Source organism: Myripristis murdjan, chromosome 22, assembly GCF_902150065.1.
Source record: "Myripristis murdjan chromosome 22, fMyrMur1.1, whole genome shotgun sequence".
NCBI lineage: Eukaryota > Metazoa > Chordata > Actinopteri > Holocentriformes > Holocentridae > Myripristis > Myripristis murdjan.
Genome location: NC_044001.1, coordinates 22,367,618 through 22,394,543, shown reverse-complemented (window position 1 = coordinate 22,394,543; position 26,926 = coordinate 22,367,618). Strand labels below are relative to the sequence as shown.

The following is a 26,926-nucleotide window of genomic DNA, read 5'->3' as shown; positions in this document are numbered from 1 at the left end:
AAGGAAAGGAGTGAGGGAAGGAGAAGGTGTTTGGTGAGGAAAAAGGGGAGCTGACAAGCAGGAGGAGAAACGGAAGGTGGAAGAATGAAGAGAGCAACGACAAAGGAGAGAAGAGGAATGTGGAGGCAAAAGGGGGTGGGGGTGGGGGGTCTCGGGCACACTGATGGACCGATATCCTCTTGTTTGTTTTATTTGTCTTTAATTATCTGGCGAGCACGGCCGAGGAGAGGGTACGTGTGTGGCATTAGAGAGAAAGAGAGAGAGACAGAGAGTAAGAGAAAAGACTGTCTGTGGTGTGCTCTGCCGGCTTTTCCTCTCTCTCTCTTCCTCTCTCTCTCTCTCTTGCTCTCTCTCTCTCTATCTTTCGAATCAGTGCGGCAGTGCCTGTCAGCCCCTGCGGTGATGTGGAGAATAGCTGTGGGGACTCAAGCTGGTGGGCATGGAGTCTTGGGGGTGGGGAGTCGGGGGGAGAGCGGGGGCTTGGAGTAACGACCCCGAGCAGACAAGGGCAAGTAATTATAACGCAGACTGATCTCTCTCGTTCTATCACTGGAGAGAATGGCACGTAATAAGGATGAGGGATAGCACCATGGGAAAGCGAGTGTTCACGAGTGTGTGAGACAAAAAAGAAGGGGAGAGAGCGAGAGAGAGGAGCTCGTGTGTGTATGTGTATGTGTGTAGGTGAGTGTTCGTGCGCATGCAGGCTGGAGCGAGGCACCTCGTACGAACGGCCAGACCAGGGATTCACCGACACGCTCATCACGTTCCACAATTATGTTGAATAATTAAAACGTTTCATTAACTTGATCATTTCCTGCACAGCCATGTTTCAGCTCTGACACTGGCAATTAAAGCCAGGGCCAAGACTGTACGCCTCTCTCATTTGGCCAGTTGGCGGTGACGAGAACCTCGTGTCTTTCTGTGCGGAGGCAGAAATTTGACAAGGGAGAAATGAGGGGCTTTAGCTCTTATCCACCTTACTTAACTGTTCTGAAATGCCTCAGCCCAAAAGCACACAAGGACAGCCTGGAAAGTCTACCTGTTCTGGATCTAGTTTCCTTGGAAATCCTTGATTCATGCAAACAAGTGGGTGAATGGCTTGCCAGCCTTGGGCACCAACACTTCCACCTTGAACATCCTTGCATCTTGATAGCTTTTGCATGGTTGTTAATTTTTCTGATTCATACAAACAAATGAGAAACTTCCTTCCTTCATCAATCACCTTTCATACCGATAAATTTATTGCCGTTTTATGAGACAGCCTTTGTTACTGTTCAAGCACGGCACTTTATGTTCACAAGCACTCCACTACGGAAACACACCACAACACACAAACACATCCTCAAAAACCTTGGCCATCATTTAAAATCAGGGGAATTCTTCCCTACGAACTATCACCATAATTAGCAAAAGCCTGCGCTGCCCTAGTTACGTAAGACATCCCTTTTTGTCTTTTGAAATTGGATTACTGCAGGAAGAACCATTTATTTCCAGAAATGGGAGGTTGATGTGGGGGGTGGGGGGCAATTTTCAGCCCAATGCCTCTCCCATACAGTCTTTGGCATAAAGCAGTCCTTCCTTTTTGAGCTCATGCGCAGTGCTTATACACCCCAATAAACATGATTAGCATATGAGACTGTAAATATGCAAACGACAAAAGAGATTTGGAGGGGAATGTTTGTGCTGTGAGCTGTCTGTCAAGCTCACGCCCCCCCCTGTGAAAACGATGATGAGGTTTATTGAGATGGGGTGTCTGCAAAAGCTATCCTTATTTTTTCCCCCCTTTCATAAAGGAAATTCAACCATGTAATTGGGAGCCGTGAATGGGAAAGGGTGCCTTTACCTTCGATGTCTTGCATATTTAGCTCTGCTGTGCCCGCTTCCGTCACAGCCAGACGTGGGGCCGCCGCAACGACACACGGACACACACTGAGCACCAACGCTCCCGACTGCTTCCCTCGTCTCAGCGAACCTGCCCTGAGCTACATCCATGCGCCGTACAGTTACAGAAACAGCATGCTTTTTGTTCATCACGGGTTTCTGGCTGAAATAATATTTAGAGATCAGTCTGGAAGCCAAAATTTCTTTCTGTTGATCCCTCTGGAGCTTTGGATAAGTAAGCAACAAAGCACTTTGGGGTGTCCTGTTTTACAGAATCTATGGACAAGGAGGCGGCAAAGAATGCCTCAACATCTCCACAATGTCATCAATAAACTTTACCCATTTTTAAATCATTGGTAGGTACATAACCACCACGCGCAATAATTTGGGAAGTGATGTTTCTTAAAATAATTAAAAAAAAAAAAAAATCTATTTCCTGCCACTATTGACCTACACATGAGACTAAATCTGTAATAGAGATGTTACCAGCTGTCCACATCTTGAATTTGCCAGAATGAATTCAGTACAGCACATTATCTAGAAAAAAGTGGCTCAGCTAGCTCCGTATCAGTGTTAACAACACATCTGTGTAGTTTTGAAGCCATCACGATTTGAAAAATGGGGCAAGATGTAACTAACACAGCCTAACATGGTCTACTTAGCTTAATGTGATGTAATGCAACAGATTACCGTAGCTTTTGATTTATTTTCATTACAGGAAGCTACACAGGAAGTTTTAGATTATCCTAATATATTAGGAAGCAAAAATACAGAACACACAACACACACGGCGGCAAGACCTTTTTTGGGGAGGTCATAGTAACTGAAATGAAAAAAATGGCGTGGGCCTTTGTTTCAGGGCAAATTAGAATATTTTCGGGTGGTTCACCTCGCCACGCCAACGGCTGCACACGTTCGACTAACATCACTGTGTCGGCAGAAAATATGAAAAATAATCATGAAAATAAACTTGTGGATCTTGATTTTGATTCAAATAATAAAAAAAAAAACATAGCTAATTAGGATTAATTTAGTTAATTTAGCTCATTAGCTAATATTAACATTAGCCTGAGATAGGCCATGAATTAGCAAAAATTTGAAATAACTTGTGCAGCATGCCGATGATTTTAATTAATTTCACGTGTTAACTTTAACTTCTCCCTTCCCTTGTTGCTGTGAGCTGCACACACTGTAATACAGTGATTCATTGACCAGGGGCTTGTTTTATCACGATGGAAGTTTCAAGAAAGTTATTCAAACAAACTCCTCTGCTGACATGGTTTCATCAGCTGAACATGTACAGCTGTTACCTTGGAAAAGTGAACCACTCAAAACTACTGGTTTGTTGTGAAACAAAAGGCCCACAAAGGCCCACGCCGGTTCTATCCGTTCACTTTCTATGGGCGAAGCAGATTAATTTGAAATGAACAAGTACTGTGGTGAGGTCTAACTTGACAACGGCCTTGACAACAGTCTGTTATTCAGAAATAATAGACCACAGAATGCTTTAATTAGAATTGAATTAGAATTTAAGTTTAATCAGAATAAGTGTTCAACACAGCCACGTAACAAACTGTTACAATAGACACCTTCTATCTAATCAGATTCAAGAATTTGTGGTGACCATGGTATACGCGATATTAAAACTATATCATATGTATGTGCTGTGCATGTATATGTTAACCCACTCCAGTTTGGCTGCTTACATTCATTGCAAGCCCTCGCTCAGCCACGCAGCCACAAACATAGCCACTGTAATTTGCTGCCATTCTCTCCTGACTCCTCTCATTGAATGTAATTCACTCTTTTTTTTTTTTTTTTTGTGCAGGCCTATATGTTCATACGTGTAGTGAATGTGTATGTGCAGGCTTCAATGCTGCATGGCAAGTGAATCAAATGATTACTGTGTGCACACATCTACACACAAGCAAACACATACATACACACACACGTACAGCAGCAGCAGCAGCAGCAGCCACAGCCTATCTGACCCAGCCCAGGCTGCGCCATGCAAAGTCAAGCGTGTTCGTCCTGAGGACTATCAGCTCTCGGGGGAGAGAGGCCATCGAGCAGCATTATCGACATTATAGACGCCTCAGCCTGGAGATAGGCTTCACATCGATCCTCTGATTAATTACTATCTGCAGGCAGCAGCAGAGAGAGAGAGAGAGAGAGAGAGAGAGAGAGAAGGAGCGAGAGGGAGCAAGGAAGAGAGAAAACGAAAGAAGGAGGAGAGAATGATGGAAAATAGTAGGGAAAGCGTCAAAGTGGAAAGGAATGAGGAATTGGAGAGAGAGAGAGCGAGGAGACAGTACACCTTGTGCTATCTATGAATATCAGCTAAAGGGCTACGCAGTAATCTTCCAGGTGGAATATTATTTATTGATATATAGGTGGGCAGGAACCCTTATCTTAGCTGCAACCACCTCCTTACACACAGCCAAGGACAAAATGAAATTCACACGTCCTAGGGTGGAAACAACTCACAAAGGCATGTAGAGGACACTTTGAAATATCCACCCTCGAATTTCCAAACAGGTTTTACATTACCCTGAGTAAAGGTTTGTATTGTAGTCACAGGAATGGTAGATAGAAAAGTGAAAAAGGGAAAACAAGATTGTGCAGCTTAGGTGTAGGCCTGTGTCTGCTGAGCTCACATGCACCGCAGAAGCGGCTCTAGCAGGCAGTGTGGACGGCCGGGCTGAATGTCTAACATTAATGCACTCCGGCTACTGGAGATCCTTTAGGCTACACTTCTTGTCCTATCAATAGACTGTGTTGCACAGTCTGTGACACATGTAAGTCAATAAGTCAAGCATAGCTGCTAAAATACCAGTATATTGGGTCAGTTCAGGATAATCCTCAAGAGGCAGGGGCTGGTGTGCAGAATGAAACATACAAAATAACAAACGAATATGTCAAAAGAGACTTTTTTAAAACTGGGTATTATATATTGTGTCTATTGTCCTATTTAATAATGCATAAAAAAGTGTGTTCGCTCATTGCATGTTATTATTTTGCAAATCAGTGAATTAAAGTACCTATTTTCCTTTAACGCACACATTCATTTATTTTAATTCATTGCTCACAAGTTGCCTTTTTCTCAAAACAAGATTACCCCAAAGAAACTCTCACAAAGTGACAAAGAAAACCGTCAAATGTGAAACAAAGTTGTACTCCAGCTCACTGCCACTCCGCTCACTCAACAAGCCCTTTACGGCGGGGGGAGAAGACAGAGAAGGAATTGTGTTGCATGGGTAATGAATTGATAATTGGCTATCATGCTAAATATCGTCAAGTACATGAGACAAAAACAGAATTATTTAGCTCATCTAGTCGGAACATTAAAAGAGGAGAAAACCCTCTTAATTAATATTTAATACAGGAAAATTGTTTTAACTAGAGGAAGACAGATTTTTGTGGTGATTATTACTGTTTAGCTGTTATCTTCTGTGACACTGAGGCTCTAGAAGAAAGAGAGGGAGACAAGAGAGACTGAAGAGAATTGAGAAGAGAGAGAGAGAGAGAGAGAGAGAGATGTCCTATATGACCATTTTTTCAGAGTGAAAGAGAAAGAGGAGAAGAAAGACAGAATAAACAGGCAGCCGCAGAGAAAGAGGGAGGGTGGAAATCTGGGTTCAGTGACTGGTTGTTAATGTGGAAATAACGATCTGGTAGCAGAGGAAAGGCTGGAAAATGGCTTTGGTTGGTGTGAGCAGTGAAAGGTGACAGCGTGACAGGTGATACAGGCACTACTTGAGCATCTCGCCCTGAATTTTAAAACTACAAGAAGCCTATTTTGTGTTTATGTGTGTGCAGGTGTGTGTGCGAGGCGATGGTCGGGCCTTGTTTTTTCTGCCCGTCTGTGGATTTGAACGGGCATGTGTGTCCGTGTGTGTGTGTGTGTGTGTGCAAATATGCATGTGTGTATAACCATGAAGTGATCTTTTGTAATCCCACTGACCTGAAGAGTTCTGTTAACGCTGGATCCACAGGCACTGAGAGGGAGAGAGAGAGAGAGAGAGAGAGAGAGAGAGAGAGGATGATTATGAAACGGGACTGTAACTTCTGCTTCCTCGAGCTCTTTGTATAACACATAAAAAGCAATCGGCTGAATAGTTTATCATTGTGCCTTATGACCTGCGTAGGAATACCATGAAATAAAACGCCAGCAAAACAAATGAAGCTCAATAAAACTAAGAAATTAGCCTGTCCGTGTGCTCGTGAAGAGTTCTGCTCCAAAACACCACATTTCCATTTTACAAAATAAATCATCACCTTCGTTTTTTGTCATGTGTTCGCCTTTTGCACACATGCACTCGCTTCTGCATGCATGTTTCTCCATCTACACAGCTGAAAACGTGTGTAGCTAATAGAGCTCACTTGCGCCCTTCTAATCTGTAATCAGCACGGCTTAGCAATTAACACTGGGGAGACCAGGCGTGCATGCTGGGATTTGGAGTCCCAGAGTTTTTCATGGGCCAAGCTACAGCCAATGGTGACACTTTATAATAACCATCATTAAAAAATGGTAAATTGTTAGTTACTTAACTGTTATTTTACTGTTAACAAATAATTAATAATGTCAGATAATCAATCATGAGATAAATGTCACGCAGGAGAGAGTGCAATATTTCGCTCTGTGCTTGTCGATGGTGTGTGTTATGGTGTGAGTGTGTGAGCAGAGCCAAATGTCATGCCCTTAATATCTGTGTTTAACATTGCTCAGTTACTTTGTGTGTATGTGTGTAGTATTACTAATAACTAGTCAGCCTTCAATATCATTTATCTGTTATTAGTAATGCTATGCACATGCGACACATACTGAAGTCCAGTGTTGAGGTACTGGCCCTTGACTTGAGTGTTTCTGTTTTGTGCAACTTAAGATGTTATTGCATTGCACTTTTTACTGCAATACAGTTTAAGTTTAATTAACTATCAATTTATCACTTAATCAAGATGGTTATTGTAAAGTCACCAAAGTTATGAATTTACAGCCATAGAATAAAAACCAAGATCAAATTTGGATTATAAAAAGTTGATCATGCTTTGGGTAATATTAAACATTACTTAATGTAGTGTATGCTAAAGTGATGGATCAAGTGACTCCCATTATGTCAGTGCAGACCCAACTTTGTTTACCTGCTGTATCTGTGTTTTTGCTGTTGTAGCTGCTCAGTGTATTTCTCTTTAATACATTATAGATATTTCTGTTTGTATTTTTGTCCTGTCTGTTGCTGTGACAACTCACTTCCCCCACGGCGATCATTAAACTTTCATCTAATCTAATCTAAAATTTCAATGTCTTTAGTGACATGTTGGAGGTTAAGATGGCCGTGATCCAATCTGGTCTGTCTCTGGCCTCCCGGCACAGAATACCTGATAGAAATACCTTTCCATCAAACAAAGCCCATGTGGTCCAGCCTCTCAGTACACTGCTGGCAAGGTGCTTGATCGTCTCCATGTGGAAACACTGGTCACCTCCACCTTGTTCCTTGTTTAATCAAAGATGTTACAAGCTTTCTAAAGTTTGAAAAAAAATGAAATATGCATCAGGGGGACCCTCACAAGCCTTCATTAAAATATGGACACCCTTTTTTAGATTTTTTTTTTTAACCTGTTAGCCTGTGGGAGCCTGTGGGGTGACAGAGAGTGAGATGGCGGCGGACACTGAGTCTGATGCTGAATTTTGATCATTCTCAGAAAAAGTTTGGATACCTAAGTGAAAGCAAAGAAGCGGCTTATCCGCTCCGAATGGAAACTTGCTCCTTTTGCTTCCTTCTTGTGTCTGTTTCACCGACCTCCTCCAGCCACACAACAGACCAATGTTATGGCTTTCATCATACTCACCTTGTTCCAACAACTTTTTCTTCTGTCTTTGTCTTAGAACTTCTGGTCAGCTACTTGGTCAGCTACAGATGTTATATATCAAAATTATTCACTATTTTCTGCTGAATCAAATGATATCAGGGTCGAAGCAATCTGACTTTTACTTTTGATGACACGACCCCTGGAGTCCGGCAACGTCACGTTCAAGGCAGGTTTTGCTTGCAGGTTTGCCCACACGAGCATCTTGCTTCACCAAACTCTATTACTGTGTTCGCCCGCACAGTTTTACACAAACCCACTTATTATACATTTAATTTTTCAGCACCTTCTACTGAATCAAACAGTGCCAGGGTTGAAGTAATTGCACCTATACTTTTATCATGACAAATTTCAAAAAGGGTGGCTCTGCCTTGTCTAAAACAGTGGATTAGCTGTTGCACCACAAGGTCCAAGACAAAGTGAATAAAGATGGTTCATCCCTTGTTGTCATGGAAAATAAGGTGAGTATCTCTCCAGCCTCAAAGACCAACAATATCAAAAGCTTGGCGCCCATCTTGATACATGACCCAAACGATAATCTCATTGGTCGGTGAGTTTTGTTCCGGCCTTTGACCAAAATAAATTCAACCTGGTCTCTGGACATGAAAAAAGAGAATCTTTGCGCTTTGAAAACTAGCATAAAAAAACGTATAAAATAAAGTATAAAATATCCCCCAAAATTTGCGGCATCATGTTATTTTTGAAAAGTTTAATAATTTGTTTTCATTTTGTGCCATGCAGCATTGGAACAGTGCAGATATCACTTTTTTTTTTTCAAGTAGTGGATTTTTGCAACAGAACTCTTCAAATGTGCACGTTCTTTGTCTGTCTCTGAAAAAAGTATAATGAGAGAGAGAGAGAGAGAGAGAGAGAGAGAGAGAGAGAGAGAGAGAGAGAGAGAGAGAAGTGAGAAGAGACAATTGGAGTGTGACAGTCCGGGATTTGTGCAGTGGTGTGTGTCTGTGTATATGCATGTGTGTTTACGTTTGGGGGAGGAAAGGTCACCCTGAATGGCAACAACGCTGTGTGTGTGTGTGTGTGTGTGTGTGGGTACGGATGTGTATTCATGCAGATACCTTTGGAGCGTGTGCGATGGCGCTTATCGTCCGCATCCACCTCCATCTGCAGGAGAGGCACAAACAAGCTGTTAAACACACAACACACAACACAGCACCTCAAAGTTATTGTCTCCAATTTGTATACATGTTCACGTTCGGCCTCAGAGCATTTACATGTTGGCCCAAACCTACACAGCTATAGAATGAAGCTCATATAGAGTAGCACCAGCTCACAAAAACACCTTTCATTGTCTTAAAGAAAATTGTAGTCATTGAGTAACTGAGGTCATAAATCCGAGACATAAAATATATTTTCTGATATAGCCATAGCGCTGCAAGTAAAGGTAATCACCTCTTCAACCAAAAATCAATACACTTCTCTGAATGCGCTTATGACAGAAAACGTTTTTTTTTTTTTTTCCTAGGAAATAACGGTTATAACATGAAAAAAATCACTAAAAGCAACTTATTGACAAAAAGAATCCTATCTGACCGAGCCACCAAGAGATTAACAGATTGATTGCTTGATGAATCGATTAAGAGTCATCCCTTTGTGAGAAAGAGCTTCCATGTGAAATTTACAACTCAATATTTCACAAACAGGTAAAAGGCAATGCCATCCTCAGAATGTTAGTATTTCTTAAGCAAAACAACAATAAATTCCAGTCAGTGTGTAAAATAACTGAAAAAAATGTGAATAAAGTGTCAGTTGCTCTTCACATGTCACTTCTTCACCCACCCATTCATTACATTAATCCACGGATCAATGTTATGTCAGTATTCACATATGAGGCTAGATATGTCTGGTATTGTGGCTATTATTATACCAAAATGTTTTTCTTTCAGTGCAACAGTGTGCCTCTGATGTTCTTTAAATGTGTCAGCTGTATTCTACATAGGATGCGAAAATATTTTCTATTGATCTTACCCCGACTTTAACCAAGTATTTTACCAAACTATTTTATTTTATTCACCAAACTGTGACTGTTTTGACGCATGCGCACCATGGCTTGTGGCATATTTGCTGCTACCAGGAGGGTGCGCTACTTTAGGAAACGGTCCCGTGGGTCGTATTAGAGGACAGGAACAAACAAGCTGTGTGGTTGTATGGATTGGGGGATTTGTAGGTCTGTTGTCTTTTCTTGGTTTTAAAGGCTGCATTACAGTTACAAGAATGTGATAACTCATAACTAGGCCTATATCTGCACTTAATAGAGTCTTCCAGATGTTCTATTATTTGCCTGTAGCTGCTTGGTCATCATATCCACATTACTGATGACTGTTTGTCCAAAAATATCTTGTGAGTAAATATCTTATGGAAGCACCAACAGTCATTCTTACAGCGTCGTCACAATATGGATACCAAGGTATTCGGTCAAAGATAGCATGAATTTGATTTCGTCCGTATCGCCCAGCCCCACGTCCATCCATCCAGTATTTGTTATGCTGATCATGTTTATCATGTCATACTAAGTGTTGAGGCCTCCCAGCATTATCTTCCCTTCCTTCATGCATGTCAGACCAACATACCCGATGAAGGCAGGTCTAACCCCTCGCTAGCGGATCATAAATTGTTCAGGAGTTTGAACACTGGCGAATGTTTCTCTGTTATTTCCAGATGTCTCTAAATATTCATGTTCGCCAAGGTGGGACTATGACGGGGGCCGTGGCCCTGTTTGGATGTCTCTTTTTATTAAACATGATTTATTAACGCCACACTTACTGTACTGTAGAGCCCTCAGCCCTAATGGCGTGTTTCTTTATGAATGCCCATAAATGTTTCAGCAGGAGAAAAATAAAATGATGAAAGGCAAGGATACCTAGTAAATCTTATTAGTGCAGCGGAGAGGGAACGACCTGGAGTATTTTGGAAGGACTCTATGTGCGTGTGGGTGTGTGTACGTGCGTCTGTGTGTGAGAAGAAGTGGGAGGGAGCCGAATATATATAATTTTTTTTTCTGTGAAGCGGAACTGCGGTTTCCATGGCAATGGAGAGGAAATCCTTCCTTTGGAAAATAGAAAAAAGAAAGTAACGACTTATCAATCCGGCTCTCTGCTCTCCCCTTGGGCGGGCATACCTCATTCAGACAGAGAGAGATTGAATGTACAGTAGTGTGTGTCTGTGTGTATGTGTGTGTTTGTGTATACCTGTGTGTGTGCACGTGTGTATGTGACCCTGAACTAGACGTGTGAGAAAAGCCGAGCTTGTCCCCTCTTGCCGAATCTCTCTCATCGGTCTCAACATGCCGGCGCAGTTGTGCTTTAATCTGAGCTTTTCTGGAACAGTCTGCAGTAAGAGCAGAGGTGGTAGCATCCCTGAAACATCTGACCTAAGCTGCACTTTTATCCACTTCAAAGTGCAGGAGAAATCATGTTGCGCATACTTATTTTCATCACAGAATAGGCTGCCCTGGATGCCTGAGTTCCTGTTACACTGCAAAAAAAGAAAGAAAAAATCTCTCTTTAACTAGTATTTCAGTCTCATATTCAATGTTAACAGCTTGTTTTTTCACATGGGGATTTTTTTGCAGTGCAGAATTTCCTTCTGTGTATGTGTGTGTGTGTGTGTGTGTGTATGAGACACACTGTAAAAAATTGGTCCAAGTAAATCATCCAATTTCCTATTCAGTTTTAAAATCTTATTTACTCAAATAGGTAAACCTTGCAATCCATTTTTATGTCTTATTTTGTCTCCGTCTTTGGTGCAAAGTGCTCATTGGTGTTTTTTTTGTTTGTTTGTTTGTTTATCTTGTTTGTTTTTTGCACTGATCGCCTGTCATTCAAACTATGACATCCATTTTCTTGGACTGTCTGTTGATGAAGTTTGAGTTTCTGTAGGTGGCGCTCTTTTCTTTGTCTGTGTTTGTCTGTCTGCCTCGGCTCTGCCAGCCATGTTGGCTCTAGCAGGTCATACTAACTCCTCAGTTCTTCTTCTTCTTCTGTTTTTTTCAAACAAACAGCTGTTTCTGCTGCCAGAAACCTAAAACACACCGCTGTCTGGGTGCCAACAAAGGCCAGACACAGAGCAGTGTAAGGTGTATGGAGCTAATTTAGTGCCAAACATAACAAAACATCTGTATATTAGGCACATTTTGTATTTGCAAAACACGTTGTGTTGATTGTTAATGGCAAGACACGCTGTTTATGAATCCTAGGACATCTGTAAAATATGCTTTTGTTTGTTTGTTAAGTTTTGGTGCAAAGTTAGCTTCACATAAACTTCAACTGGCTGTGGTTGATTTCTTGTTGTGTTTTGTCAACTGCCAATAGGAAGTACTACAAACAAACATTTATTTATATGAAATTGCTGTAGATTATTACTTTTATGAGAATTTTCTTGATACTAATGAGTGATTTGGCTTGTTTCAAGAAGCTGACTGTGGGTTCTAGCCTGGGAACCAGATGAATCTGTGAGCTCATGTTATTTGCTCTAGCAGATTGGTCTGGCCGCCCTCCCGCTTAGACAGATTTCCAGCCCAACTGGCCCAGGTTGTGCCAATCACAAGTGTTCATCTTATATGGGGCGGGTTTGATACGATGACTGACAGAGGAGCGTTGTTGAGGCTCGATGGTCACGCAGGGCTTCATCGCACATCACTGCTCTGACTGGTTGTAGGTCTATCCAACTGTTTCCAGAGGCATTTTGGTCTGCAGCTGTGATAATGTCCATCGGAAATCAGAAATGAACTGAGAGGTTCTCCATTAAGTCACACCGGCAAAATGGTCTGGTGATACCAGTCGATCTAGACTCAAGAAACCTCCTGAAATGAACAAACTTAAATGATCAACCTAATGGAAGAATTTTCCTCTTACTGTATAAAAAAAGATACACACTGGAATTAAATGCGTTGTACAGATGGAACTTTTATGGAAGCACACACACACACACACACACACACACACACACACACATACACACACTGCCTATCTGAAGCTGTCAGATTCTCTCTAAGGGCCTACCAGTTTGAAGCTATGAATGTATCAGCACCTAAAACGCCAACATCGGTGACAAGCGAATGCAGTGGCAGACTAAAACAACAGCAACAGCGACGGCAGCACCTCTCGTCTTCCCTCCCTCAAGGCTCCTCGTGAGACCTGGACTCCGGCAGCGGGCACTCATCTGTGGCTCACCATATGCTGGAGAGCCCTTCATATTCTCTCTCTCTCTCTCTCTCTCTCTCTCTCTCTCTCTCTCTCTCTCTCTCTCTCTCTCTCTCTCTCTCTCTCTCTCTCTCTCCCTCTCTCTCTCTCTCTCCCTCTCTTGCCTTTTCTCTCTCTCACCACCCCATGGGAAAATGTCGTGGCTGTAATGAAGGTTAGCCAGCTTATTGGGGATTAAGAGGAGGCCCCCTCCTCCTGCGTCTGCGTCTCAATTAGACCTCGGATCAATGGAATTATAGGCCCAGTTGGATAACCATGGAGTCAAGTTGATCCATGCTCCCAAACCAGTTAACCAAACACACCACGACACAAACACAGGGACCAATGTTATTTGTATATAGCGGATAGATTTTTGCTGTTAATGCGTGCAGCTAGGCGTGTTATGTCTTTAGGCATAACTTATAAAAAGTGCTGCAGGAGATACACTTCATAAGGAAATGATGTGATTTCAAGGCACTGGAAAGTGTTTGGGCAGGGTGAAACGTATGAGAATGGTCAATGTGAGGTGTGACCAAATGCAGCTCACAGTTTTATATACATCACACAAGATGAGGCAGATAAAACTGTACAAGCTACATCTCATTCCTGGTCCTCTCAGCTTCTGCTATGTGATACTTTAGGACACCAAAATCTATACAGAAAGTATTTTTTTTACCAAATGCAGATAGCTTCCTTAAATCAGAAAGTAAGGATCTCAACTGGCATAACGATAATTAGACACTGATTTTATGATATTTTATGTGATGGCAGTGTCCTTATGTATATACTTGATTTGATTAATTTATTTATTGGAATTTTTTGGTTTGTCTGGTGACCCTTGATGTCCGTCTTTGTGTGTTTTGGGTGACATTTACACTCATTAAAGTTTTTCTATTCTGTTCTGTTCTATTCTATTCTATTCTATTTAAAACAAAAAAAAGTAGTTTTTTTTTTTTTTTGACGAGACAGTTTTGTAGCACATGTCTAATGCTAGGAGTACTCAAGCAGCACTGAACTTTTGTAGAAGTGGTTTATCATTTCATTTCATAAATAAGCTCCATGTATTTATATTTAAAAGCACACACATCCAATAGCTGATTTGTTGAGCATGCTGTTGTACTTTATATTCGTATTTACCATCCACTCCCTTTAAACATACATGACACAAATTCATGCCATATTTTCTAATTTGCATCCATGACTTTTAATCCGTGTGGCATTTTATGCAGCACATATCATCTAAGTGGCGAGGATTTCTATTCATTTTCAGAATAACACAAAGTCTGCCGTGAAAAGCCTGTATGAGACACTAAGTGACGGCTGTGTCCCATCTCAAATGTGCACCATCTAAGCCTATAAACACAAGTGCATTCGATGCAAAACTAAACGCTCATAGAGGACTGTCCTCCTTTGAAAAAAAAAAAAAAAATACAGGGATGTTGTTGGGAATGCAGCTAGACTTTTCATTCAACTCACATAATGGAAAAAGCAGCCGTCCAAATGCCAACTGTGTTTGCGTTCATATCGATTGTACAGTCAACATCAATACAACAACAACATGTAAATTCCCCTCCTTGGAAATGAGAGTGGCTTTGCCTATTATTAATGCGGCCTTCATCACCATATAGGACACCAGAATGCCAGCAGACACAGACAAACAGTGTACCACAACAAGAAAAGAGGTTTTGCTGTTAGATAGAGAAGAACTGGGATATTACTGGGAATGAAACATGATAAGAGATGCGGGGATTATTGTAATATGCATCCATACTCAGTGAAAGTATTAGGTGTGTGTGTGTGTGTGTGTGTGTGTGTGTGTGTGTGTGTGAGTGTGCGCATGTCTTTATCATTGTGGTGGTGATGATGGGTGGGGGCTTGTGGGGGTGGAGGGATGGGGGCTCAGACATCTGTCACAAGAATTCACATCGTTATCAGTTTCCCTTTGTTTTCACCTTGAAGTTTTGGGAGAATGCGTTTCAGGCATATGGTGCCCAACCCCACCCCCCAACACACACACACACAAACAAACAATGGACACACACGCACACACACACACACACTCTCGCATTGGTATTCTTCACAGCGTGCCAGGAGGGAGCCACCAAAACCGTGCTGGCATTATCGAATTTCACTGCAAATAGGTATTTACGCCATGCATCATCCAGTGACAGTAAACATGTGTGCCAACCCGATGCTAAGTGCATCTGAATTGGTGTGAAGGGGCGTGGAGATAGCATCTGAGTGGGTGCTGAGAGAGAGAGAGACAGAGAGAGAGAGAGAGAGAGAGAGAGAGAGAGAGAGAAAGAGACTGAAATCTGGTGAGAGGTAGCAATCGTTCAGCACAGAGTATGGAAAATGGTTCTGGAGGGTGTCGGCAGCGGCGCATGTGTCTAAAATGGTTAGAGCGTGAAAGGCTGTGATCTGAATACAATACAACAATGTGTCAGCTGGTCTGGGGATGGAACCGAGAGCTGTTACTGTACAAGTTCAGCAGCATCTGTATCTAAAGTGGCTGCAATGTGTTGTGGATGTGAGGCTGGGCTTCTTTTTTTGTCATATTTTTATTCTGTGCTTGAACTTTGCGTGTTATAGGTTGAATATTACCAACTTGTATGTCAAATACTTTAGGTACATACTGCATTAGAGTTGATTTAAGGGCAGACAAGGTCACTCAAACTAGCACTGGAGCCAGCTTGATGTCTACAAACTGGACTCTGGCACAAGTTGGAAGAGATCCACTGAAATAGATTTGGAGGTGATTGGGAATTGGATATAGAAACTGATACGGCATGAACAGGATTGTCCAAAGTGTAATGCAGTCATTTTAGGTTTCAACAAGATCGTGTCATTTATCAAAACTGGTTGGGCTGTGAGCACAATCACCGACAACCACAACAGGGTTTGGAACAAGATCAGCCAAAATGTATTAAAACTGACTCTGAATGTGAACAGAACAGGACAGAAATAAATAAATGTACTTCATCTGGTTTACCAAGCTGTACCTGAAATGTTTTGGGGTTGAGACAGCTCTTTGGTCCACACCTCTGCTTCCTCTGCGGCCTACTTGACGTTCGACTGGAGAGGAAAGGCTCACCACGTCTCCTCCAAACTCATTTTCTACACAGAGGGAGAAAGACAGGAACATGCATCATTAAAATAATTTCCAGGAAAATCACGTATTCACGTGCGACCGTGACGGGATCTGAAACGCCGTCTTCTCCTTTGACTCCAGACTCATGAATAGTCATATAGCATAAGCTATGCGGCACACACCAAGTGATTTCCGCCATAACGACGGCCGATTGTCGTTTGCAATAGGCTTGGCAACATGGGGTAATTAGCTAGATCTATCATCTTCTGCAGGAAGTGGGGACAAATATAGCTAATGATCCGTGCCTGCCTCCATGATTTCTCTCCTCAGCTCTCCATCCTTCGCTGACTTAGAGGAGGAGAGGAAAGGAGGGAGGAGAGGAGGGCAAAGGGGGAGATGTTAAAAAGGTTAAAAAATAAGGTAGAATAACTTAAGATACAGAAAAGAGACAGGAAGAGTGAGAGAAAGGGAGAGAGGGACTGGGAAAAGAGTTTGAGGCGTGACTAAACATGAGCAAAGTGCAATCAAGCATTATGTTTTCCTCTCTGCCTCTGTCTACCTTCCTCTCTTTCTCTCTCTGTCTCTCTCTCTCTCCCTCTCTCCTTTCCATCCTGCTCGGCTAATTGAGAGAATGTATGGGAGAGAACAGATGAGGTATTGATGGTGCATAGGGAGCGTCACAGAGAATGAAGGAGAATGAAGGCCCCCATAGGGAGCCTACCAGACGGCCCACTACACACACACACACACACACACACACACACACACACACAACAGTCATTCACAGCCCATCTCAAAAGCAGCTTACATCTAAACAATAGCCGGTCCCGTAAGACACACATAAGCATCGGCGTGCCATGCACGTTTAGAACCCCTGTTACGAGTGTTATGTAAAGAAAGGGGGTGCGTAAAAGATGCCTGCATAAGCTGCTGACTTTACTTTGAACCAGCAGGGGGTTTATTCTACCACTCCCCCCCGCCACACACACACACCACCACCCTTATGCACACACGCACATACTTCTCTCTTTCTTACTCCTTTTTTCCATCCATCTCTTCCCATCCCTTTGTACTGTAAATAATAAACCAAACTGAAAAGAGTGTGGCCTCACTGTACAGAGCACGAACACAAACAACTTTGAAAAGTGCTGTTAACATGAAGCCCTGGAACAATAAGCCACTCCAGCTACATTTTCTTTTTACTGTTTTATATAGCCTAGTCTCTCTGTCCTCTATATTTTCTAAGAGCAGCATCAAAGGCCATGTGGCATGTGATTAAAGCCACTGGTGCCACACTCCAACCTGGCCGCCCTGGCTCTATTCAGCAAACAAATGGCGTTAAAACAAAGCCAGAGTGCGTCTGGGCATGCGTGACGAGCAAACTGCCTTTGTGAAAATGTATAACTCCAGATAAAATGTGGGGCGATGAGCCAGGGGTCAGGTGTTCAAAAGCACAGCCCCAAGGCTACACACTGAATTTTATAAAGTCCCAAGTAATTTGTGTGAATAATCTGAGGTGAATTTGTAACGAAATTCCACCTGTTCCTACCCCATAAATGATCCAGCCACCTAAGAAGCCCAGGAACACCACACACACACACACACACACACTCATCCCTGGCCCCTTGGTCATTATAATCACAGTGTAAGTGATGGGTCTGTCCTCTGATGAAGGTCTTGATGTGGAGGCTGATGAGAAATCACAGCTCTCTGACTCTTCATCATCACACATCCCACCACATTCCCTTATGTGTGAGAGTGTGTGTGTGTGTGTGTGTGTGTGTGTGTGTGTGTGTGTGTGTGTGTGTGTTAGAGAGAAAGGAAAGAAAGAAAGAAAGCAAGGAAGAAAGAAAGAAAGAAAGAAAGAAAGAAAGAAAGAGAAAAAGAAAGAAAAAGAAAGAAAGAACAAAAAAGAAAGAAATACAGACATTGGAAAATGGCAATGTGTGTGTGGTGTGTGAGAACGTGTTTGTGTGGATGCTTTTGAATGTGTGTGTGTAAGAAACAGACAGAGAGACAGACATGTCAGGCAACAAAGGCAAACAAAGGGTGTGTGTATATGTGCCTTATATACTGTATACGCATGCTGTGTGCCTGCTGTATGCTCACTCTGAGCTTTTGTGTGTGTGTGTGTGTGTGTTGATATTCTGGTCATGGTAGTGAATGGGGAGGCTGCTGCTAGTTTCAGCACCAAGGACAGCGGCAGAGCTCAGCCTGCTGCTGTAATGGGGACATTGAGGCAGCGCTGTAGCCCAGATCGCTCTTTTGAAGGTCTGGATTTCATCTCGGAATCGATCACATTTTAACTCTGTCGTGTCTCCACCTCACACAAAGGCCTTGTTCAGATTATTAGTCTATTAGTCCATATCTGTTTTTTCTGGCATATCCAGACTGTATACAGATTGATTTTAGAAAGTCTGGACAGCAAAAAAAAAAAAAAGAAAAAAAAAGAAACCCACATGGAATGCTGATATTTTACTTATATACCAGTAGAAGTACAAAAATCTACTCTAAGTAGATTTTTGCAGCGGGGTAAAAAGTAGAGGTAGAGGTAAAAAGTAGCTCATTTAAAATGTACTCAGAGTAGAAGTTACTTTTTCAGAACAGTACACTTTGTGATCATTTCCATTTCTTTTCCATTTCTAGACTCAGCTGACTAATGTAGAATAGGCACATAATATGATTGAGTCTACGTGGCTCTCATCATCAGGCCATTGCACTGATGATTTCTTAATCCACATTCTTAGTACCTTTTAACAGGCACTCAGAGAGGCGCCCACATTACATTTACCCTTGCTGCTATTCACTGGTTAGCTGTGAGTTTTAGAATTGATTTTAAGTTTGTCCTGTTTGTTTTTCAGGCATTGAACGGTCGGGCTCCTGCCTGTGTCTGTGAACTGTTGCTCACTTATGAGCCTGATCGCTGCCTGAGATCCTCCAGCAGGGATCAGCTGCTGGTCCCTGGATCGTGGCTTGTCACCAAGGGTGACCGGGCCTTTTCTGCTGGGGCCCCTCGGTTGTTGAGTTCCCTGCCTGGAGATGTCAGGCAGGGAAACTCAGGATCCGCTTTTGAATCTCTTCTTAAGACTCACTTTTATGGTAAATTATTCTATTGTGTTTTCATTCATTTTATTGTGTTTTTCATGTTGTATTTTTTACGTTATTATCTTATTGTGTTATTGTTTTATTGTTAAGCACTTTGTAACCCAAGTGCTCTATAAATGAAGTTTTTTTTTTTTTTTTTCCAGTTGAGTGTAAATGATCCTTGCTTCCATATAGTGCACCCTTTATTAGAAATTTGCAAATGACAAAAAGTGGAACCAACAAAGCTGAAGCAGGTTCTTCTTCTCATCTTTGCTGACTGAGTTTTTATTGTGAAAAGTTCCATCATCTGTCATTGATCGTTTGTTCTCTGTAATGGATATGATTTAAAGTGTAGTGGAGGACGATACTCAAACATTGTAATGTAATTAGTAACATCCACCTCTGCCAATCGGATCCCTACAGATGCCTCTCAGTCTGGATGCCCCGGCCGCTCACGTTGGTTTTCAAAGTGTCTTTTGCGTCACTCACAGCGCGACACACAAGGACGACATGAAATCCAGAGTGATGGAAGTGCATCAGAGCGGCTGAGCAGCATCAGAGCATGCCGCTGCTAACAGAGCGCTATGGAGGACAGCACAGAACAACAGACAGTGAAATAAATTGTCTGCTGGCACTTTGGGGGGGAAGCTTGTATACATCTCTCCTGCCTCCACGCTGGAAAGCCACATCACCAGCGTACGAGGTCACTGACGCCTACATCGTTACCACAGCAACCCATGCAGATATGTTGATGATGTCTGGACACACAAATCTGATTTCATCACTTGCAAATAACAGTGTGGACAGCCTGTCTTAAAGATCTGATGTGGGAAACAAGAGCACAGCATCACACAGCATTATTCGCTAATGACTGGATATAAAACTTGCTGCTTCAAATGCGACCAGTAACTTGACTCTAATCTGACACAGCTCACACATGCAAATACACAGCAATACAAAAGGTGAATTGTGTGTGCAGGATTATTCATTTGCTTTCTGCAGGTGTTTTTTTTGGGAACGTGGATCTCACAGATCGTGTGTGGCTTGCATTTTTCACATTCTATCATAAATGAGTGATGCAGTCTGGGAATGTGTATACATATTCTAACAGAAACACACACAGAAATTTACAGGAACACACACACACACACACACACACACACACACACAGCCAAATACCTATTCTTATTATTTTCCTTTTGTTACAATACAAAGAAATCTCTGACCAGGGACTGCTACACTCCTGCTCAGCTAATAATCCTACAAGTGTGTGTGTGTGTGTGTGTGTGTGTGTGTGACTTCTGGTAGTCTGTTCCGTAGAGAATAAGAAGGGACCGTGCCTGCCCTTTACAGGCCTCCTATATCTATCAAATCCTGGGTATACACTGTAAATAGCCTGGGAATATTGGCTGCTCTGGCACACACACACACACACACACCCACACACACACCCACGCACACACGCACACACACACACACACACACACACACACACACACACACACACAAGAAAACCCCACTGTATGGTCACACTGCAGTATATGGGATGTGAGCTGTGATAGGGTGAGAACGTTCAGAGGATACTACTGTGACATTTTCTCTGACATACTATACATGACAGACATTTTAAACACACACACACACACACACACACACACATACACAGGCACACACACGTACATGAACACACTCACACACACACAGGCGCGCACTGGGAGGAATTCACACCCGTCATATACTGACACACACATATGGCACATGAGGATAAGGGGGCTGCACACAAATAAGTACGTATTACATGAGGGACACATGCAGTATTCATAGGATGTGTATGCACGCACACACACACACACACACACACACACACACATTCACACAGCAATCTCTTTCTCCCAGGCTCTGAGAGAGTGACTGGGGCTGCCTGACCTACATTCTAGCAGATATGTATACAGGCAGAGAGGAGATGAAATCTCTCTGTAGTTCTCTCTCTCTGTTCCCCATCCTGTGTTCTTTTCAACGCCTGTTCATTCCCTGTTGGACACACACACACACACACACACACACATAGAAGAATCCACTATGATGTCTTGGCTGTACTGTCCTCATGCTGTAGATGAGCCTGGTATTGTCAGAATAGCTGCAGTGTCTGATGGTTTTCAGACCAAGGTGAAAGTAACCTCATGGTGCAGCCGAGGTGTCTTTACACCACTACAAAAATGTAGAATCTTAAATCTAACACTGGCTCCACCTTCTGACACAACACCGAAATAAAATATTTACCACCGAAATATACTGGGAGTCAAAATCCAGTCCAAAGACTGAGCGTCTTTACCTGAGTCAAGAAAAACAAACATTCAGAGAGCAGGTGGAGCGGGACACAAACGGTGGAGGAGAACGAATTTCACGTGTGCGCTCGGTGTTCAGAGATGTGTTTATTTTGGTGATGGTCTGCTTGTTAGATGGCGCGGGGCGGCTGATAAGCTTGTGAGCAGAGGATGGGACCGGTCCGATAATCATTCCAACTGGCGCTTTATCTCCTTCCCCTCGCACTTGTCTGAGGAAATCAATGCTTCCACCAGACTGGACTGGAAACCACCTAGATAACATGAACCTGTAAGATTAGTTACCGCGCGCACATAGTTAATGAGCTCCGCAGGGTTCATTTCATCTGACAGGCCCCGAGCCTTCAGAGTGTCTCCTAATGCTGTCACACTGTGCAGAGGACAGATCCATAGCCATGATTCATAGCCACATTGTGGAGGTGATAGTCTGCTCAGAGTGCTCTCAATGCCCCGACCACACTCGGGGTGAGTAATTCAATAGCCTTAAGGGAAAAAAACAACAAAAAAAAAACAACAACCATACCCACCGTATCCCTAAACTTAACCAAGCTAACACTTTAAATCCCTCTGCTACTGAGGGTGAGGCATTACGCTGACCAAAATGTCAAAACACTGATACAGCAGAAACCAATTGTGTAAATCCCCTGACCCTGCATCTTGCCAACTTTAATATTACAGGATTTTCCAAACAAATCCTCTTGCAGTTGGAGAAACAGCACAGCTGCAGAAAGCATGTGAAACCTTTTTTTGTGTGTGTGAATATTTTTTTTCCATAAGAGCAACTTCCGTGAGTTTTTTTTTTTTTTTTTTTGTCTCGTTTGGCCAGTTGTCTCTACACAAACAATAAAATATCCACTATTTGTACGTATTTTAGAGAATCTTAATGATATTTTTCTCTCTTCCCTTAAAGATCAGCCTACATAATTCTATGTTTAAACTCTGGCTTGCTGGACTGTCTGAATATTATTTTTGGACATGAAAGATCAGCATCAAGATTCAAATGTATGTGCAAAAAAAAAAAAAAAAAAAAAATCAATAAAATGCAGACCTACTTTGGTGCCAAACACGTCAAATACACAGTTAAAACACAGCAGCAAAAAAAACCAACCAACTCATTCAGAGTCACTGAATATGAGACTTTGTAATCTATACCAGTATTTCTTTATCATTTGAGGGAAAAAAGTCTGTCTATGGGATGCAGTTTCACTTGTTTCAGACTTGTTTTTAGGAGCAAGTATAAATATGTTAAAACAAGGCAAAATGAAGCAGACTGGCTCACGACTATCAAGAAAATGAGGCTTGATTCAAGGAAATTCTGAAAACAAGTTGATAAGCATCAGAAACAAGTGGGAACCTCTTTGAAAGCCTGACCAATGGGTCAAACTGTAGGCTCCTCTCTTTTCATTTCACCTCATCGCTTTGAATCAATACAAATCGCGTCTTTACTGATGGGTGATCTTTTGTTGCAACGGCAGAGGGAAAAAAAAACAAAAAAACTGCCCATCGGACTGAATCTTTCCTGCAAAATCTGTGTTTGACATGGCGGTGCTCTGTGCGCTGTGGTGGCACACGCTGAGGTTCAGGGGTGAGAGAGGCTGCCAGGTAGTGAAGTGGACTGTCTCTGCTCATATCAAAGAGGAAGAGTGAACCCAGTTAAAAGCGGTTTCCTGACCCGCTTCTCTCTTCAAGGACGTGAGAGATGGAACTGACCGCCTGTGTGACCCACCGGGCTTCGATGTGGCCACACACAACAACCCTGAGCACACACAAACACACACATATACACACACGCGCACACACATCTAAGTGGACGAGATAAGCCCACTCAGAAAAAAAAAAAAAAAAAAAAAAAATCAAAAATGCACACAGGAACACATGCCGGGTACTCATTATTACTTCGCCCCTCCTGACAGCACACACACACACACACACACACACACACACAGAGGCAGCTAAAAGTGCATCCCCCCCCCAGCCCTCCATCCCCCTTGAGGGAGGCGCTTCCTCCTCCGTACAGGCAGGCAGAGGGGGAAGAAAATATCATAGAGCGAACCGCCGCCGCCGCAATTACCCACAGTGGGGTAATCACCGGCACAATGCACTATGGGTAGGCTGCCTGCCTGAGAGAGTGAAATACTCAGGTGAGGAGAGTAGCCAGACAGCAATCAGCCCAGCGGGGAGAGGAAGAGAGAGAGGGAGACAGAGTGAGAGAGAGAGAGAGAGAGAGAGAGAGAGAGAGAGAGAGAGAGAGAGAAAGAGGAGCAAAGGGCCATTCCTTTAATTTCCAAGGGAGCGCCAGGGCCTTAATTACTTGATGAGTCTCCCTCTCTCTCTGTCTCTCTGCTATGTGGCTGTAAAAAGGTGTGTGTGCATGTGTCTGTATGCGTGCGTGCGTGTGTGTGTCTGTGTCTGTGTCTGTGTATGTGTGTGTGTGTGGCCCATTATCAGACTGGGAAGACTCCAATCACCTCTCAGTGTAGATAGCGAGTGAAGAGAACAACACTGGAGCTGGAGGAGGAGAGAGAGAGTGACAGAAAGAGAGAGAGATGGAGAGAGAGAGAGTGAGAGAGAGAGAGAGAGGGAGGGAGGGAGGTGATTTATGCCTTTAGAAGTGTTAACACCATCTCTCATCCCCACCAGCTATAGAACACCAAGGTCGAGGAGTGAGACAGCCAAGGCTTGAAATAGCCACAGGAAAACACAAAGCTGTATGGCAGCTCTACCTATAGAAAACAACACAACTCCTTCTCGCTCCATCATGCATGATGCCACTGCAGAACTGACAGCAGCAGCAGACCAAAGATCACAGCATAGAAACACAAGGTAGTGAAGATCGATGTTAATTGAACCACCTTGAACTCTGATTTTTCCCTTACAAGTCCCCTTAAGAGGGCTAAAAAATAGAAACAAATATTGTTCCTCAGAGTCACACATATTCTGTATCTGCTGGCTGCAAAGCTTCATTTGAGCTACATCACATTTATACCGAGTGAAATATCCAAACCAAAGATGCCATGGCTTTATGGCTGCACCACTATGTCTTTTGCATCATTTTATACACATTCCCTCCACTCCAGCACAACATATTTGGCATTGACGCAAACCTTGGGATCTCATCTAGAATTTAAAATTTAATGTTCTGTGCATTTGAAATTTGATATAACATAGAATCAATATAATAGAGGGCAATCAAAATTTTCAGGAAATTTAGTAGGTCGCCATATCAAAGTAAATAAGTAAATAAATTACTAAATAAAATTAAATAAAATTAAAAATACAATAAATAAATAAATAACATCATAGGACATACTCTATGAGCTGTTAGTTTAGTTTAGATGTATTTGATCACAGTCACAGTTACCAAATAACAACGCTCTGTCAGTCATCAGCCATTGCTCCACTTGCCCTTGCAAATTTCAATATAAGCAGATTTGGGAGTTTTGCTGGCAAATGATATTAGATCCTAGGACTTTGCCGTAGCTGAGGTTTTAGTGATCAGATACCCTCCGTGTCCATCCAGCGGTGGTTTCAGAATGTAAAACGACTCTTTTATTTACAGAAACATGCGATCTCTGCTCACTAGAAAGTCAGTAGGATCAATGGAAAAGAAGTGTTTTTTGCAGTATTGATGCATTTAGAGTGATGGCCAGGTGTTTTTGAAGATGAACTGTGGGTCATTTGATCATGTCAGATGGTAGTTTAATGCTAAGCTGCGATAATCTGAGTCCATATTGGAGCGCTGCACCCTGACTAATGAAGGAGCTGCTTTTGTGTGGCTGTTGATGACATTTTCCAACATTTAGTTCTCGTGGCTTCGTCCTTCTCTTTATTCATATCAGATCTCCCTCATGAATTGGCAAGGACACCATTGTGCGTGTGTGTGTGTGTGTGTGTGTGTGTGTGCGCGCGTGCTTGTATTTACCCTAACCGGCATATGAGTGGATGGTTGAACGGATGCCAGTTTATGTGCATGTGCAGGCATGCATGTGTGTGTGTGTGTATGTGTCTGTATGCATTCATCTGTGTGTGCATGTGAATACGTGTGTGTGTGCGTCTGATTGCACCCAGGTCTCAATGCACTGATGAGCTCTATTGTTCTTGTCTCTATTTTTTCCCCTCCCCCGACCCCCTTCCCTCATTTTGTCCCTCCCTCTCTCTCTCTCTCTCTCGTTTCCTCACACACACACACACACACACGCACACACACACACAGACCCTGTCCCCTGCTCGGCTGCCAGTGTCTACCCAGAATACCAATGATGCAGTCTGCAGATAGATAGATAGGGCTGTCTGTCACATGACCCTATATGTCCTGAGGCCTTACCCCGGGATGACAGCAGACACAGCACACACACACACGCACACACACACACACAGACACACACAAAGGTACCCCCACCTTGGCATGCTCTATGCCAAAGTAGGCACACAGGCAGACAGACAGGCAAGCAGGCACTGGAAGAAACACCAACATGCACACACATGCACGCACACGCATGCACGCACGCGCGCGCGTGCACACACATACACACACGCAATCCCACACAGCTGAGCACACACATAGCAGAGCTGGCATTCACATTCAGAGGCATACACACACACTTGGGCAAGCTAATGGGCATGCACACACTGAATCACCGCAGGGGAGAGAGCCAAACAGAGAGAGAGAGGGAGAGAGAGAGAGAGAGAGTGAGAGAGAGAGAGAGAGAGAGAGGGAGAGGGAGAGAGAGAGAGTCCTGAAGGCAAGATAGAAAAACACCCCACAGTATCGTACCACAATTCTATCCTAATCAAACACAGAGACTGACACACACACACACACACACACACATGCACACACATACACACACATACACACACAGATACACACACCACTTCCTCTGGGAAGGCACCCCACCCCTGTTTCTCCCACAAACACATTCGTCACTGACAGAGCTCTACTCAGTGACTGGGTATCCTGCAGCACCAAAAATAGCAGCCTAATAGAACAGAATAGAAATCCTCCTGCCACTTTCTACTCAAATAGAAGCTGCACCTCCGGAGTGCGAGCCAAAGAGGCTGGATGGATCTGAGACAGAACCAGCCTCCGTTTGAATGAATGAATCCATCCGACCAATCCATCCAACAGTCCTGCGAGGCGTGCAGTGCGATGGAAAGTGCGTTTTTTCACGCGGCACTGCCGGAAAACTACAAGCAAGTTTCCAGAATTTTTCTTGAATCAAGTGTCACTTTCCTGATCCTAGTGGGCTGGCCTGCTTTATTCTGCCAACATATTTATACTTGTTCCCAGAAAAATGCCTAAAACCAGTGAAGCTGCACTGGAAAAAAGTGGGATGATCTTATCCCACAGGCAGATTTTTTTTTTCACTTGTGTTAAGAATAACAGGTTTTTAAAGTTGAAAAGGAGACTGAATTAAAGAGGAAGATGGAGTTCTGTCTTTCTGGTACAAACAAGAGTCTAT

At 42.9% G+C, this 26,926-nt stretch overlaps 1 protein-coding gene across 1 annotated transcript in view; it reads right to left on the bottom strand.

Moving 5' to 3' along the window:
- Positions 1-26,926, bottom strand: part of myt1lb (myelin transcription factor 1-like, b) — a 100,091-nt gene that overhangs the window by 52,236 nt on the left and 20,929 nt on the right. The window contains exons 2-4 of the mRNA XM_030045121.1: positions 15,950-16,064; positions 8,826-8,871; positions 5,846-5,879 (exon numbers count right to left, since the gene is read on the bottom strand). Coding sequence (XP_029900981.1) covers positions 5,846-5,879; positions 8,826-8,871 — 80 coding nt within the window. The 5' untranslated portion in view covers positions 15,950-16,064. The remainder of the gene's footprint in view (positions 1-5,845; positions 5,880-8,825; positions 8,872-15,949; positions 16,065-26,926) is intronic.